This window comes from Sebastes umbrosus, chromosome 17, assembly GCF_015220745.1.
Source record: "Sebastes umbrosus isolate fSebUmb1 chromosome 17, fSebUmb1.pri, whole genome shotgun sequence".
Classification (NCBI taxonomy): Eukaryota; Metazoa; Chordata; class Actinopteri; order Perciformes; family Sebastidae; genus Sebastes; species Sebastes umbrosus.
The window spans coordinates 2,283,799-2,301,729 of record NC_051285.1 but is presented as its reverse complement, the minus strand read 5'-3'; the positions used below and the strand labels follow the sequence as shown (position 1 = coordinate 2,301,729).

The window sequence follows — 17,931 nt, the reverse complement described above, 5'->3', positions numbered from 1 at the left end:
AAAAAGTAAAGTAAAATCCGTCCAAATTGATGGAGACATCAGGGGATTCGGGTTCTGACCTGCAGCATTTATGTAGCCACAAAAGTAAATGTGGTCCTCAGAGAATCCTGTGGATCAAATGAAGAGATGGAGCTGAAACCGATGAAGCAGGATAAGAGACTTTATTTACAATTTGGTCAGAGATACATGCACATTTAGAGTTGCTTAGTTACCTTGGTCTACTGACACTACAAACCTTCATGTGTCTCCCGGCCAGCAGGGGGCAGCACTGAGCCAGGGTCTAGTTATCAAGGTCATAGGTCAACAACAATGGCAAGCAGCACAAAGGAGGAGGAAAAAACAGTAAAGCTAAACATGTAACTGACAAGAAAAGTTCAAAAGCGAGCTGAAGATCTGTGCAGAAGGGTTTTGCTCACTCCCTCCGGCGCCTGAGGAGAGTTTACTGATGCTGTTTGCTGCAGCCAGAGGCCTGAATGCTGCTGTAAGGTAGACAGCTCATCAAGTTGAGTGACAAGCTTCTGGGCAGGAACAACAGCAGCAGCAGCAGAGGAGGAGAGGAGGAGAGGACCAGACTAACAATACAGTCTGTGCCCAGAGGCGAAAGAACTGGAGGAGAGGTGAGGAGACGGGTTAAAGAAAGCTTTTAGTCCTCTTGACAATCAAAGATATTGTGGGTTAGCAGCTCAACAGGAGGACGGGGTTCGTCATACTTTGGACACTCGAGTGTGTTTTTCTGGCAGTATGTTTTACCTCATAGGTACAGGTGAGGGATGTTGGATATACTGGAAGTAAACGAGTCGTCATCACTGCGGTGGCATCTCCCCACAATACCCACATGTCTGAATGCAAGCTGTCATCAGAAGTGTACCATTTTCTACTTTTACCTTAACTTTCTATGTAACACTACTTTTGACAAGGATGTCTAGGAGTTAGGCGAGAACATGTGCAGCTCTCGGCCTTAAAGCCAAGTTAATACTACTTTAGTGGGCTGAAGGCACCGTCTAGACCAGGGGTCAGCAACCTGAGTCTCTTCAGCTCCTCTCCAGTGGCTCCCTGTGGATTTATAAAAATGGAAATGAATAACTGTTTTTTGTTTACATTTTCATTTTTATTTATCATTGTTGTAGGTCTGTGGTTTCTCGTAAAGTTATGTCTTTATTCTCGTAATATTACCTTTTTGCAACGGCTGAGACGTGTGCAGAAGAAAGAAACCACCCAGCACAGTCACATATCTCACCAAATTACATTGTTTTTAGTGGTGCATCATTGTTCTCTCTCTTTCTAGGCAGAGGAGGCTACTGAGCTGTTCTTATCACAAGATACTTCATGCACAGTAAACTGGTGATCAGCGTCTCCTTGCCGCAGGGAACACAACAAATACTTGGTTTTGTGGGAATAAAAATTAGTTTTCATCCAAGGAAAATTGGTTATCAGAGGTGTTACACTCTGCACGGCCTTTGTTGTGTTGCAGTCTGTCTAATATTACAGTTTCTCATAAATGGGTAATCGTTCCCTCTGATTTTATCAGAGGCGAGGTGAAAAACTGCACTGGTGCAAATTGGTTTAAAGGAGAGGAGGAAGCTCATGGTCAGACATTACATTTACAGCACTGATGAGCTTCTTTCACTTTGAAATAAGAGCGATCACTTCATTAGAGCCCATTTTTTAGCCTGTGGGTTGCTTAAAAAACTGTTGGTTCTTAAGGAAAAGGCGCCTCAAACCTGTGTCACTTTTATTGAGTCACTTTGCTTTGACAGATCATCTCGGAAACCAGACGCCACGCAGTCGAATCCTGCAGCCGCCAGCCCGTCAAAGTGACACCGAGCGAGGAGCCGAACTCCCACCTGCTTTACTCAGAGCGGTGAGTCACTCTGGATATGTATGTGCATTAGTTAAACGCATGCAAATGCAAGCCGATGTGCTTTTCCGCGAGTAAGACTGTGCCTCTTTTGTTTTTCTTCTTGGCCGCTCTGGCATTTCCCTCCGATACCCAGCGAAGGGGAGTTCAGATCGTAGTGGCGCAGCGTGCGGCTGAGTGCTATTTAATTACCTGCTTTTGGAAAACCGCTGGGAATGCAACTAATTTCGGTCTTGTTTGAAGGGTAAACAAATGTGCCACAAGATGTCTCCTATCACCCTCCCAGCAGAGGAAGAGGAGAGGAGCAGGGGGAGGCAGAGGCTGCTTCCTATCACACATATTAGAATAATAGCTGTCTGAGAAGCTCTTGGAGGGGATTGAAGGCGTGCAGTAATAGTGACATTGAACGCTTTTAACTTTGCATAACACACCGCAGTGAGTTGATCAAGCTTTGGGTTGTGCTCATATTCTAATACGAGCTTTGTTCTGAGACACTTGAGAAACGTGTAAAGGCTTTGGAAACAATAGCAGGAGAATAAAAAGGAAGTTTGCTTTGATACTCGAGTGCCGTGTTTTGAGACCTGCAGGTGTAGGAGTAGTGTTGACTTTCATGCTGTCAGATAAACGCAGAGTAGGTTTGGGACTTTCATGTCTAATTTTGGAGCTCGAGGAAATCCTCATTGTTCAAATGTTAATGTGGTTTTACTTTGGATAAATTAGAAGCTTCAGTTAACCAATGATACATACCCAATATGTCCTGCTAAATCAACACTACACATGGAATCATTGCCCTTCCTATTTTACTTGACATTGAATTTACTTACTTTGTTGAAGTGAAATGAATGTACTGATGGAAATGACTTGACATACCATTTACTAAATGACGTCACTGACCACACATGCACAGTTCCTTTTCCTTTGCTGTTGTTAGATTGTGATAATAATGTCAGTGGCAGTCAAGTCAACAGGAAGTTTGTTGTTGATGGAAAAGAAATTGTCCAAAATGAGCTCTCAGGTGACCAGAAAGTGCTTCTGCTGCACAGTTACTGTATGAGCATGTTGATGAAACCCACTGATAACAGCTGCTTCATCATCATTAAACTGACGACTGAGTGATGGGACAGAGTTAAATGATGCGGAGAGGCCGGTGGGTGGTGGAGGGGCAGGAGACTAAAGCAGCACATTTAACGATATGCATTTAGAATATTGGAAAGTCTGGTTAAAGAAAATATCTGCCAAAGGATGAAATATTTTCCAATGTTTCCAATCATCTCAAGCGTTTTCTTGCTTTATATTACCAGTTCGCGAAATGAACATTGTTCATATCGCTACCACAGATCCAGTTTTCCATCAACATAATGACACTTGTTGCTCAAAGACTCTCGAACCAAATTAAATAAAGATATTCTCAACGCGTCATTCCTCCATAAAATTTAATTTTAATCAAAAATAAAATGTGAAAATTGATTAGAAAAATAAATGAGTAATTAAAATGAGCCGTTTGTGCTGTTGATCTGGCAGCTGTTGGTTGTGGAGTGTGTATGCTGTGTATGTTAATGCTTTTAATTTCAATGACTCGCTGCTGGGTTGGTCTTTACGAACACATTTTGCATGAACAAGTGTTGTGTAAAACACTTGCGATAGAGAACGTGATCATTTTGACAGCTTGCGCTCCCCTAAGCTCCAGGTATTTCTGTTATTTTACAACTCTTATGTTGTGTTGTCCGTAAAAGCTTTGTTTCCTTTGGTTTTCCTCTATCTCCTCACCAACACCTCGGCTGGATGGACAGTAAAGTTATGATGAGGGCCGGCTTTTAGTTCCCAAAACAGCACATTTTTGGAAACCTTATTTTGAAGTTCATAAAAATCTTTTTCTACAAAACACTTTTTGTCATTATGCCAAATTTCTCTAACGCAGGGGTCAGCAACCTTTACTATCAAAAGAGCCATTTTAGGCAAACAAACAATCTGTCTGGAGCCGCAAAACATTTGATCATTGTGATGAAGGTAACACAGTTTATAGTCTAAGTATATAGTATATAAGTCTAATGCAGTGAGGGCCAAAGAGACAATGTACTACGGAGTATTAGGGCCACATTGAGGGAAAAAAAAAAATTCAGAAAAAAGTCGTAATATTACGTGAATAAAGTCATAACTTTACGAGAAAAAAATTTAAATATTAAGAGAATAAAGTAATTAATTTACGAAAAAAGTCGGAATATTACGAGAAAATAAAGTCATAACTTTATGAGAAAAAAATTTAAATATTACGAGGATAAAGTCATAAATTTACGAAAAAAGTCGTAATATTACGAGAAAATAAAGTCAGAACTTTATGAGAAAAAAGTCGTAATATTACGAGAATAAAGTCAGAACTTTACGAGAAAAAGTTGAAATATTACGAGAATAAAGTAATAAATTTACGAAAAAAGTCGTAATATTACGAGAAAATAAAGTCATAACTTTACGAGAAAAAAATAAAATAACACGTAAAATTACTACTTTATAATATTATGACTTATTCTCATAATATTACGACTTTTTTTCTCGTAAACTTATGACTTTATTCTCGTAATACAATTTATTCTCGAAATCTCAGATTTATTTTTTCCCTCAATGTGGCCCTAATACTCCGTCGTACCATAGACCTTTTAACAATGATAAATAAAAAAGAAAATGTAAACAAAGAACAGTTATTCATTTCCATGTTTATAAATCCACAGGGAGCCACTGGAGAGGAGCTGAAGAGCTGCAGGTTGCTGACCTCTGATCTAATGCATACCTGGAGCTAAATGTTTTGGTCGGTACTACCTGAGGTTCAATCCCTAGATAGGTCTGCTCTTTTACTCATAACCCTTTAGACCGACTGTAGAGATGTCACTCATTGAGTTCCTACCCCTCCTCTCTCCCTCTCCTCCTCCCATTCATCATTTCCCTCTATCCTCCTCCTCCTTCAGCAGTCCTGACCTGTACTGTTTATTTATCCTCGTTCCCATGAGAGGAAATGTGTTTAACTGATTTTAGCCTTGATGATGATGAGGATGTGTGCGGTTCCTTACAGCTAAGTGGCTGCATCTGACAGATGGGATGGGCTAAGACTTTATAAGACCAATACCAATCTGATACCACGGTAAAAAACTAAAGTGAAACAATAAATCCCAGGTACTTCAACATCCACTCCTTTCATACTGTTTGCATACTGGGTTTTTTTGGATGTTAAAAAGGTCATAATTCCCTCTCTTCTGTGAAGATATCTCTTTCAAACAACTGGACGTATTCAAGTTTCTCGCCCAAAACTACATTTTACGAGATTACATTTGAACACATTGTGATAACGTTAGATTTAACCTTTGCCCAATACTCATTTTTACTAAATAGAGCCTGAATGCATCATAATGTGACACCCACCCAAGCCCTTCAGGAAGTGCGCCGGTTGTCGATCTTGACTTTCGTAGTGGCCAAACGGCGGTACTGCAACTTCTGTGTCAGTCATGTGATATTTTTCCCATAGACTTACATTGGGATAGAGACGTCTGTAACTCAGCGGATCATTTTTTTTAGGTGAATCAACTTTCCAGTACGAACACCTAAATATCCCTTATTTAAAAAAAAATGTTTTTAAAGTTGTAAAACGCACTAATAGCTGAATCCAGAGTTATTTCCCTTCCTCCGTTCATGTGAGTGAGACCCAGACCGAGGCTGGAGCGCCAAGCCGTGACGACAGCGTGACGTTTGGACCCCGTGACCGAGTCATGTGACCGAGCGGACGCTACTCCGCCGAGATCCGGGTACCAGACGGAAGTCGAGCCATTTAGACTTCATGCACCAATGAGCAACTCTCATAGGAATGACCGGGGCCCCGCCTCCAACGCTGGATCCAGTTCTTTTAATACATCCATGCACCTACCGGGTTGAAATCCGGCAGGAAGAGAGACGATTACAACACAGATTTGTTGTTCGCAGTGTAGCATTATCAGGGTGCTTCCCCTGGACGCATTGATAGTGAGTTAACTCTGTCCCAAACACATTTTCTATCATCCCCAGGATGACGGAACGCCATGAGTCTCGAGCCCTGGCGGTATGGTAGAAAAATTAGTATCGTCATGTTTCAGATTTGAGGGCAAGTCCAAGTCAAGATTCAAGTCCGTGTCATGTCTCTGAATGCTGAAGAGAAATTCAAAGGAGAACATACTGGCTGTAGCATTGTTGTGGGAGAAGCCAGTATTTCAATTCAGCATGTTTCCTTAATCTCTGATGCCATGTCATGGTCATTTTCTGAGTTATTACAGTAAAGATATTACATATTGGTCCTTTTAAAAGTCTCATGTCGGCTAAATCCTTGAACTTTCCCACACAAGCACACATGCACAAAACACTTCTCACACTCTCCCTGCTTCACATTCATCCTCTTGAAAACACCCAGATGTGCTCTCACACACCATAAATAGTTTGTTCATCCACGTAAACAGTTCTTCACACAACTTTCTGAGGAGGGAGGTGTGGAGGGAGGGAGAGGACAGGAGTGTTTCACAAATTACATGCAGACTTTTTGCATCAAGTGTCAGCCCCCCTGCCTCCTCTTCCTCCTCCTCCTCCTCCTCCTTCCTCACTCACTTTGCTGGACTCTTAAGTCAAACACACCCTCGCTGCCACATGGGTTAGTAACTCTCCAGAAACGCAGGGGTTTTTCAGAGGAGGAATATGTGACTGTTGAACGTGTGGAATATGGATCAGACTACGGCGTTCAAAAAGACTCCACTGCGGAGATCTTTCAGCGAGCATGTGAAAGATTCCACCAACAAGGCTTGGGATGTCTTCTGGAAGAGCGTGAGGGAGAGGCGGCTGTTGGGTAAGTCGGGATTATGATGTGGATGTAGATTGTTCAGCTGGTTGGAGTTTACGCAAGGTCGCAGCAGCATCCTGGTTATTTTTTGGGGCATTTGTGAAGTTGTACTTCGTCTCTGATGTTATGTTGGTGTCTTCTGCACAGACCTGAAAGCTGAGATGTAGTTGAGTCATATACAACATCTGCCTGCGTCAATTTGTCAAATCAGGCTCTTAAAGGTCCTCATTTTCATACATGTTTGTTTTAATCCATCATCTGAAAAAGCTGTTGTGTATTTCTTTCACGCGACCAATTCAAATAAAACTCTTGAGCAGTGATGTCACTCCTGGTGAGAAACTAAAGTGTCCAGAACAGGTTGAGTTTTACAAACTGGATACTGGAAATGGAGACTCACTTCAACATCTAATGTATTTACTGATGCACAATCAATACTGGAAGATAACATCAAGAAAGAACCAATTGTGGTCCGGTTGGTCCTGAACAGTAGCTGGCACAATGACAGACAAACACAGGTGTGCTTCACACTCTCCTGCAGCTAAAGTTAATTAATTAATTAATACAGAATTCAACTTTTTTTTGGTCTTTTTTGGTGAAAGGTGAAGACAGCTTATGAAAGAGGGTTGTGTCTAGAAGGTAACCCACAAATTGTGAAAACTTGCAAAAAAATTAGGGCTGTCAAAGTAAACGTCATAATGCGTTAGCGCAAATTTGTTTTAACGCCACTAATTTGAAATTTCTAAAGCTAAAGTGAAGATCCTGGTCTCATATGAAACTAGAAAAAAACCTAATGAATCCATCGGTACCAACCATGTCAGACTAGCTTGTCGCGAAGGAGGTTAAATAACGCTGCAAACTTACGCTAAATTTTGGCGAGGAAAAACTGTCATGGCCATTTTCAAAGGGGTCCCTTGACCTCTGACCTCCAGATCAGTGAATGTAAATGGGTTCTCTGGGTACCCACGAGTCTCCCCTTTACAGACATGCCCACTTTATGATAATCACATGCAGTTTGGGGCAAGTCATAGTCAAGTCAGCACACTGACACACTGACAGCTGTTGTTGCCTGTTGGGCAACAACAGCAGTTTGCCATGTTATGATTGGAGCATATTGTTTTATGCTAAATGCAGTACCTGTGAGGGTTTCTGGAATATATCTGTCATTGTTTTGTGTTGTTAATTGATTTCCAATAATAAATATATACATACATCTGCATAAAGCAGCATATTTACCCACTCCCATGTTGATAAGAGGATTAAATACTTTACAAATCTCACTTTAAGGTACATTTTGAACGGATAAAAAATGTGATTAATTTGCGATTAATCATAATTTACTATGGAGAATCATGCGATTAATTGCAATTAAATATTTTAATAGAAAAATTCTTGGAAGACTCGCTGCCCAACGACCGATCCTAACCTTAACTATCTTACGAGAGTTTCACAAATTTGGGGTTACCTTCTAGACAATATCATGGAAGAGTTGGTAGAACCAGTGATGTTTGCTTGACATTGAGCTATTATCAGAGATTGAAAGGGATTGTTGATATTGATAAAAAAAAAAAAGAAATAACACAAGTCTCTTCCTTTAATATCTCTCAAACCACTTTCCAAAGCGGTCCTAATATCCTGGTCAGCTCCCTCTTGTTTCTGTCGATCATATAGTCGCAAGGCAGCTCCACAAAACCACGAGCGTGTGAGCTGTATCTGTGACTGATTGCGGTTTCACGTCTCATTGCAGCTGAGTGTTTTTCCAGTGTTTGTTGCACACTGTGAGGGTGGCTCACTTGTTGATACTCAGGGTGCTAAACGGAGTCCTCGGCTCCAAACATCCAGCAATCTCAGCGTGCTCTCCTCTGCTGAGGGCTATTAAGTCTCTTTCCATCTGACAGACCATGAGAGGTCAGAAGGTCTCAGGTCTGACACTCAACCTCCTCAGCAGGCGTCTGGCAGTGTTTCATCACTATTAACACAGAGCCGGTTTCAATAGATCAGTGAGCCTTGGACACAGAGTGGTGGTGTGTGCTGAGAAAATGGTCTGTGGTTAAACTAAAGCTGCAGGCAATGGTTTTGTTTTATTTCCCCCGGAGGTAGATGTGTGGCCTCTGAGTGTGTTGGGCTCGTTAGTTGAGCTTGTGACTGGAAGGTTAATTCACTGAACTGACTGTGAGAATGTCAAGGTGACCCAGAGGGCAACACGTCACCTTTTCCCATAAACACCCACCCAACACAGAGTGGAATATGATGTGTTAGTGATCAGCAGGCTGCAGGTCTGTTGAGGCAGGTTCCTCAGCTGAGAAGCTTTATTAGTCACGATGCTGCAAAAACATTCAAAGCGGCTACCTTCAGGGGTTTTAATGAACTTCAGTGATAAACTGAGAAGATGAGGGGTTGAGTAATCCTCCTGCTGTATGTTTACGTTCACACTCACTGAGCGCTTCTTAAACCTCAAGGAATACCTCTGATTCTTTGACTACCTGCGTGTGTTTGTGTGTGCAGCTCTGTGAGTGTGTATGTGTGGGAACGGTGTGTGTGTGTGTGTTTAATTCAGACAGCTGGTTCTGCTTTTCCTGTGAGAGCTGATACCTGGCTCCAGCTGTGTGTACACTTACATCTGTGTGTGTGTGTGTGTGTTTGGATTAAATTAACATATGACGTCAGAGCAGTCGTGCTTTCTGATTGGCTGGGAGGGATTATGTAATCCTGAGCTTCATAATCCTGGAGCTCACTCACACATTTACACACGACGGAGAGAGAAAACCACAGAGAGAGAGAGAGGGAGGTATTTTTGGAAGAATCACAGCAATGGTTTTGCATTAAACTGTGTTTGTACTTTACATACATTTACCCAATTTAAATACCACAGATTTCCAGTCATTTCCATATGCGTCTTATTGAATTAAAACATGCATAAAGGGAAACACACCATCAAATCCCACCCAAGTTATGACGTCTAACCAAAAGTGTAACCAGCCCACAGTCCAGTGCAATTGGTGCTTTAAAGGGATAGTTCTGGTGTTTTGAAGTGAGGTTGTATGAGGTACTTATCCATAGTCAGTGTATTACCTACAGTAGATGAAGGTTGGCACGCTACCAGTTTAGCGAAGCAGACAGGAGTACCAGTACGGGAGCAAAGTGATGTTCTGCTGTGGACGGGGGCAGCAGCAAAACAGATTTTAGCTAGGGATGCACCGATACCGATATCAGTATCGGGTCCGATACTGTGCTCATGTACTCGTACTCGCAAAACGGCTCCGATACCACTTAACAGCAGCATGACGTTAAACTCTCGTCATCATCTTTCGGGTCCTATCGCACGCACTCACGTTCCACCTCCCCGACGTTGCGGGTGAGACGGGCCGGTGGTACGCCCGACCCCACTGGGACGGGATCCCACCTCAGCCGGCGCACGCCGGCCCTCACTTTCATTGCGCCACGGGGTTTTGCTTGCACCCTCTGACTCACGCGTGAGTTAGACTCCTTGGTCCGTGTTTCAAGACGGGTCGGGTGGGTTGCAGACATCACCGCAGACCCCTGGTGCTTTTTACGTGTGCCGAGTCCCGCCCTGGGGGCACGACGCGGTTGGGGCACACTGAGAACAGTCCGCCCCGGTCGACAGTCGCACTGGGAGCAGGGGGCCCCGTCCCTTCCCGGCGGGGAGAGAGGGCGCAGGGAGCACTTTGTCCACGACCCTGCGATACACCTTAGCCCCGAACCTTTCCAAGCCGACCTAGAGCCGGTGGCGGCGCACCGCCTCGTATGCGGGACTCCCCAGCCTGCCGTGTGTCGCTCTCACCCTCCAGCTGTCTGTTAACGAGGGTCTTTTGGCACAGAGAAGTACTCGTATCGGTACTCGGTATCGGCGAGTACCCAAATGTAAGTACTTGTACTCGGTCTGAAAATAAGTGGTATCGGTGCATCCCTACTTGTAGCGCCATCTCCTGGAATGTCCTGTCCGTTCAATATCTGTGGTTCAATGTTACAAGAGTTTAGGGATATAATTTGCTTTCTCCTTTTTTCAGTAGTGATATATTATATCTAAAAAAACTGAAATAATACAATAATTTGTATTTGTTTCTTAACAAAGCAATATCGTTTCAGTTTAGTTTGTCTTAGAGGATATCGTTTTAATTTAGTTTCAGTTTACAACAACATTTTTCACAGCTTGTTTTTGATCTAGCTTCAGTTTTAGTTTATGATGATAACCCTGCAGTGAAAGCACAAGAGAGAGCGGTTCTGGTGGATTCAACCCAGTCTGAACTCAGATTTGTTGACGTTCGCCACTCTGGTGGTAGAACACACTTAACTTTCGTCTTTTCATAAGCGAACTGTGCGTGAACTGAACCAGCTTTGTGTCTCTCCTGAGGAGCGACGACCGTATTTAGCTGCAGTGTGAACACGGCCCGTGAGAATCGCCGCTCTAATCCTCATCTCTTGTCTCCCGCTTTGTCCTCCCCTCTTCTCTTTCATCGCTCGCTGTGTCTGAGTGTCTCCACAGGAGCACCTCCTGTCCGTCCTCCTTCATCACCCCGTCCTAATATTTACTCCTCCGATAAAAGAAAGCTGTCATAATTCACAGCCCAAATATGGTCTTCCATTCAAACCTCGCAGGCGGTGCTCTGATTAACGGTCTCTGCCAGACGCACTCTGTAAACTTTGACGTCACTTTTTCCTTGAGCTCTGGACGGACTCATCACCAATATGACACGGTGACGGCCTCCAGGAACTCCACATGCAAATTGGACTGTAATCCAGAGGCGGAGACGTTGTTCAAATGTCCACAGAGAACTTAAGGGTAAATAGAAATACATATTATGGTTTTGAATAAGCAAAAAACAGTCCTGTATTTTTGTCGAGTGGGTTTTTGTCAGAGTGAGAGACAATGAGAGAGGATTTAAAAGGATTAAATCCAGATTTATAGAAGGTTTTATAGACTTAAAGGGATGTTTCTGAAGTCATTATGTTTCTGCTCCTCAGCAGGAAAAAGACTTCAGCGGATACTTTAATGTGACAAGAGGTATTTGTTCAGGTTTTATAAGGCCATCGCGCTGCCAGTCCTCACAGTGGCCAAGCTTTTGTGGAATGAACATTGTTTTTATAATGCCTCCGCGTCGGCGACGGCCGTCCGTCCGATCCATTCTCGTGAACGCAATATCTCAGGAACGCCTGGAGGGAATTTCTTCAAATTTGGCAAAAACATCCACTTGGACTCGAGGATGAGCTGATTAAATTTTGGTGGTCAAAGGTCACTGTGACCTCACGTCCGTCTCATTGTCGTGATATCTCAGGAACGGCTTGGGTGAATTTCTTCAAATTAGGCACAAACGTCCACTTGGACTCAAAGGATGAACTGATTCGGTTTTGATTGTCAAAGGTCAAAGGCAGGGCTGTCCCGAATACCATTTTTTTCAGCGCAGCAGGCTGCAACACTACTGTACACACACGCACCTCTTCACACAATAAACAGCGATATCCGTCGTTAATAATGTTGTGTGATTATTCCTTATTTCATGGGCTATTTTGAGATTTATACTTTATTATTACATACTTAGACCCTGTTCAGACCTGGTATTAACATGCGTCCTCAGTGATCCGATTAAAGTGGACAGCTCTAAGTACAGGTGTGAACGCACTCGAGACGCATTGGGATCAGATCTTTCAGAGCACATTCAGAGGTGGTCTGGGCCACATATGACCTCATTCTTTTAGCAGTGTGTAGTGAATGTGTCCTGGGCCACATTAAGGACCGCCTACTCATCTGATGTCCAGCTGGGATCCGCGGGATCACCGCGCCCCTCAGGTGAATGAACAGGGCGCTTGTCAGCATGGAAACGGCCTCTGTGCTCTACTGTATTCTGTCGGTACAACTGTATTTTATTAAAATATATTTTGTTTATAGGCTACAGATCTACAGACTATCAGACTGGGAACGCAAAATGCATTATTATCAAACTGTCGGAGATGTGTCGGTGTTTTTGTTCCGCTTCTTTGCGCGGAGCTGACACCCGACCGACCGCCTGTTCTCTGTCCTCCCCGGCTCTCTGGAGCGCTGTACCCCGCTGTTGTCTGGCAAAAGCAGCGGTGCCGGCGGCGCAGAGGTCCCTGGGGACCGCCGGTACAATAACCTTTAATTTTGATGTTAATACAGTGTACCAGAATTCAAGATATTACTACTGACATTCATGTAATATTACGTCACAACGGCTGCTGTATTAGCCGTGTGTTTACTACGTGTTTATTTGCATATAGAGCGGGGAAGTGAGATCGGATCCCAAGTGGCCACTTTCTAATGCCAGGTGTGAACAGACGTACTTAAAGCTGTCCACTTGTGATTCGATCACTGAGGACCACTTAAGGATCACTTAATTTGTAAAACATGTGTTTGGATGTATTTACCAACAGTGGGTTTGTAATAGTGAAGGAAAACATCTTATATCTTATGCAAGTGAAGTGAAGGAAGCAGAAAATAGATTCCTGTCGGAGCATCTCTGTTTCAGAAGGGAGACCCAGAAGCTACCACTGTTTATTTACATAAACAAGACAACTAATTATGCAATAATTGTTACAGTTAAACAGCCTTACATAATGAAGTGGTTCCTGAGGATAAAGATGATTAAAACTGAAAATGAGATCGCAGAGAGACACTGAGGCTCCGATCCAAGATGTGACGGAAGGAATCAATGTGAAGGCTGGTGTTTACTCTGCAGTGATGATCAGAGATGGGCCAAACTAAACAGCCGAGTGGGGAAACTGTGGTGGGAACCTGGGAAACACACACACACAAAACAAACACACAGTTCCTCCTTATGTCTCTGCAGCTTTGACAGAAAGAGAATAACACACACACACACACACACACACACACTAAGACGCAGACTCTTTATCATCAGCTTTCAAACAAACACACACACAGTTGTGGTTTTGCAACTTGTGTGGTAAACTGTTTTGGGGCAGAGGGAGCAGAATTAATAGAGAGGGGGAAGTGTGTGTGTTATCTTTGTCTGAGCTGCAGAAGGACGTGAGGAAGAGCTCGTGGGACAGCCACAGGGTTTAAACACTGGAAACAAAAATAAATAAACAGTCTCTTCTCTACCACGGAGTTTAAGGGGCTGGGTCTTATCAGCGAAGGAGTGCTAACAGTGAAAGGAAGATATTTTGTCGCTTGAGCAGAATCCCCCCAGCGTCATTATAATGCCACGTTTTACATAGTATGTTAAAGCAGAAGGTTCATGCATGATTAACGTTGTGAAACGCTGCCGGTTAGGTTTAGGCAACATAACGTTTTGGTTAGGGTTTGACCAGGGGTCAGCAACCTTTACTATCAAAAGAGACATTTTAGGCAAAACAAAATAAGTAATCTGTCTGGAGCTGCAAAACATTTGATCATTGTGATGAAGGTAACACAGTTTATAGTGTAAGTATATAGTGTATAAGTCTAATGCAGTGAGGGCCAAAGAGACAATGTACTACGGAGTATTAGGGCCACATTGAGGGAAAAAACATCTGAGAGTCATAATATTATGAGAATAAAGTCATAATATTACCAGAATAAAGTCATAATATCATGAGAATAAAGTCATAATATTATGAGAATAAAGTCATAACTTTACGAGAAAAAAAGTCAGAAGTTTACAAGAAAAAAAGAAAATAACACGTAAAATTACTATGACTTTTTTCTCTTAAACTTACGACTTTATTCTCGTAATATTACGTCTTTATTCTCATAATATTACGACTTTATTCTCGTAATATTACGTCTTTATTCTCATAATATTATGACTTTATTCTCGTAATATTATGACTTTATTCTCGTAATACTATGACTTTTTACTCTTAAACTTACGACTTTATTCTCGTAATATTACGTCTTTATTCTCATAATATTATGACTTTATTCTGGTAATATTACGACTTTATTCTCATAATATTATGACTTTATTCTCGTAATATTACGACTTTATTCTCATAATATTATGACTTTATTCTCGTAATATTATGACTTTATTCTCGTGATATTCCGACTTTATTCTCATAATATTATGACTTTATTCTCGTAATATTATGACTTTATTCTCGTAATATTATGACTTTATTCTCATAATACTATGACTTTTTACTCTTAAACTTACGACTTTATTCTCGTAATATTACGTCTTTATTCTCATAATATTATGACTTTATTCTGGTAATATTACGACTTTATTCTCATAATATTATGACTTTATTCTCGTAATATTACGACTTTATTCTCATAATATTATGACTTTATTCTCGTAATATTATGACTTTATTCTCGTTATATTATGACTTTATTCTCGTAATATTACGTCTTTATTCTCATAATATTATGACTTTATTCTGGTAATATTACGACTTTATTCTCATAATATTATGACTTTATTCTCGTAATATTATGACTTTATTCTCGTGATATTCCGACTTTATTCTCATAATATTATGACTTTATTCTCGTAATATTATGACTTTATTCTCGTAATATTATGACTTTATTCTCATAATACTATGACTTTTTACTCTTAAACTTACGACTTTATTCTCGTAATATTACGTCTTTATTCTCATAAAATTATGACTTTATTCTGGTAATATTACGACTTTATTCTCATAATATTATGACTTTATTCTCGTAATATTACAACTTTATTCTCATAATATTATGACTTTATTCTCGTAATATTATGACTTTATTCTCGTTATATTATGACTTTATTCTCGTAATATTATGACTTTATTCTCGTAATATTATGACTTTATTCTCGTAATATTATGACTTTATTCTCATAATATTATGACTTTATTCTCGTAATATTATGACCTTTTCATGTTTTTCTTTTGGCGTTTCTTTAGGCGGACATATGTGGAAGAAATCTCTCCCTGTTCATATACACACCGTGTCTGTCGTCATAGCTGCCTTGATTTCATCAACAGTATTCCCTCATCCTGTGAGCCACCACATGCTTTCCCTCTCTTCCTTTTCTTCGATTACATTCCCATCACCTCCTTTCTTCTACACACTTTCCCTCTCTCCGCTTTGCTCTTTTTCTCTCCGTTCGTTCGCCCGCTCTGTCCTTCTCTTCTTTCTTCTCTGTTTGCTGTCACTGTGCCTGTATTCATATGAGTGTGAGAGGGCTTTTTACTATTCTGATCGAGGCTTTACGTTACCGTTAAAAAACCTTTCCAGATGTGAAGTGAAAAAAAAAAAATCCAGCTGGAATAAAATAGTAAAAGATTCAGATTTCAGGTTTCTCTACTCCCAACAACATCAGCTAAGAGAATATTTAAAAACCATCCTTTTTTACTCCCTTCTGCACGCATTCTTTCAGAATTCATGAATATTCTTACCGTATGGTGCCCTCCAAATGATGTTTATCAACACTTGTTTGATTTCTGACGATGCAATCTGTGAGCAGGAGAAGATGAGAATAAGAAGAGAAGCAGATCTTCCTGTCCAGAATGAGAATGACTTTGACTTTGAGGCTTGAAGCTGAAAATAAAATGTGTCTCTAATGTTGCAGCAGATGAGACAGAAAGTGGCTTGGGTTTGTTGAGCCATTCAAGAGCCTGTTTAACGCCGGCATCGACCACGTCTTCTTCCGTGACTGAGGCTTAATGGTTTTGGGGCCAAATCGCAGAGAGCTTTGTGGTTTTCAACCTTGTGAGAATGTCTGATGAGCGGGTGGAGGCGAGTTAACATGCAGTTGGCAGTTTCACTTCGATTTCTGGTCCAAACAAAAACAGCAAAGGTGGTCATTCTTCCATCCATTTATCCATCCATTTCCCACCACTTATCCATGTCTGCATCGTGGTGGAGGGCGGCTAAGCTAACCAGACGTCCTCATCCTGGGCCACAACCCACAAGTCCTTCTGGAGGATCCAAACGTCCAATAACTGCTTAGTCTTCTCACGGTAAGCTCATTTCCCAACATCAACAAGAGGAAAGTCTTATCACAAGTCTTATCACACGTGCTGCCTGGATTGACCAAAAAGTCCGTCAACTCGTTTGTCCTTGCTCTTTAGAGTGACACATAGAAGAGTTTTCCTTATGCAACATCCCTCGTCGACTGGGCAGTACGATGTCTCTGTGTCATCCAGGAAGGACCTGGGACCTCACAAGCTCCTCTCCATCGTGGAGACCTGGAAAGAAGACAGACTACACAGACCCACCAGAGCAAATCACATCTACTGGAGGACGGAGATCAAGATCATAACATGTGGAATGAGAAGGAAAGTCAATCTCATTCTTTTAGTTACTACCACAGACTGCGTATGAGAAGTGGACGTAGTCACCGTGACGTCACCCATTGTTTTGTGGACTGCCATTTTGAAGCCTCGAGTTCGGCATTTTGGCCGTCGCCGTCTTGTTTTCTTTTGCAACCAGAAGTGACACTTGAGGATGGAGCTAAGTACAACTTAACGCTGAATAAGACATTTTCAAGCAACCAAAAAGGTTATAATTAACTTCCATGAACTGAAGGGGGTTAAAGTTCTACGACGGAAACACGGACAACTCCCAGACCAGACAACTCTGTGGTAGCGACCTGTCAATCAAAAGGTAGCCCCGCCCTAAAGCATCCCCTGCTTTATGGACTATTTCACTCTAAATGGGACCATAATTTACTAAATGAACATCATGCTGTATTGAAGAAGACTTGAAACTAGCTGATTGAGACCATAAACTCATGTTTACCATGTTTATCAAGTGAGGAGTAGGCTCATTTCCTCATAGACTTCTATACAATCAGACTTCAGAGGAGTCGCCCCCTGCAGGCTGTTAGAAAGAATGCAAGGTTAAGACACTTCAGCATTGGCTTCACTTTTCAGACCCGGAGGTCCTGGTTACAACCCAAATTTCAACTTGAAGTTGAGGTTCATCACGTCAGGTGACTTTGGAACGTAGATCGAATGGTAAATGAAGACTGTTACGTCTTAAACATGACATGAAGTATCGTACAAGCTCATATTACTGCCAACACAGATCTCATGCTCCATCTTATCCTCATTCGTAAACAAGCCCCTGAGATATACTCATACTCCGTCACTTGGGGCAGCAACTGGCCAAACAGTATTTGATGCAATGTGACATAAACATGAACTCTACACATTCTTAACAAGCTCCCTTAAAGCTTGATTGAAGAGGTGTTGCACTGTGTTTTAAGGACTTGCCAGCGTCACATCCACTGAACATCGTGCATCCTGTTTATGCAGA

At 41.7% G+C, this 17,931-nt stretch overlaps 1 protein-coding gene across 3 annotated transcripts in view; it reads left to right on the top strand.

Annotated features, from left to right (window-relative positions):
- Nucleotides 1–286: 286 nt before the first annotated feature.
- The window catches only part of si:dkeyp-23e4.3 (rho GTPase-activating protein 7), a 108,235-nt gene continuing 90,590 nt past the window's right edge, over nt 287–17,931 (top strand). The window contains exons 1-2 of one of the 3 annotated variants that reach the window (XM_037748571.1): nt 287–617; nt 1,758–1,861. Coding sequence is in view for 2 of the 3 variants with exons in the window: in XM_037748569.1 (XP_037604497.1) it covers nt 6,584–6,707 (124 nt within the window). In the remaining variant the exon portion in view is untranslated. Of the gene's footprint in view, nt 618–1,757; nt 1,862–6,521; nt 6,708–17,931 lie in introns of those variants that run through there. The other 2 variants (XM_037748569.1, XM_037748568.1) reach the window with 2 other exon arrangements.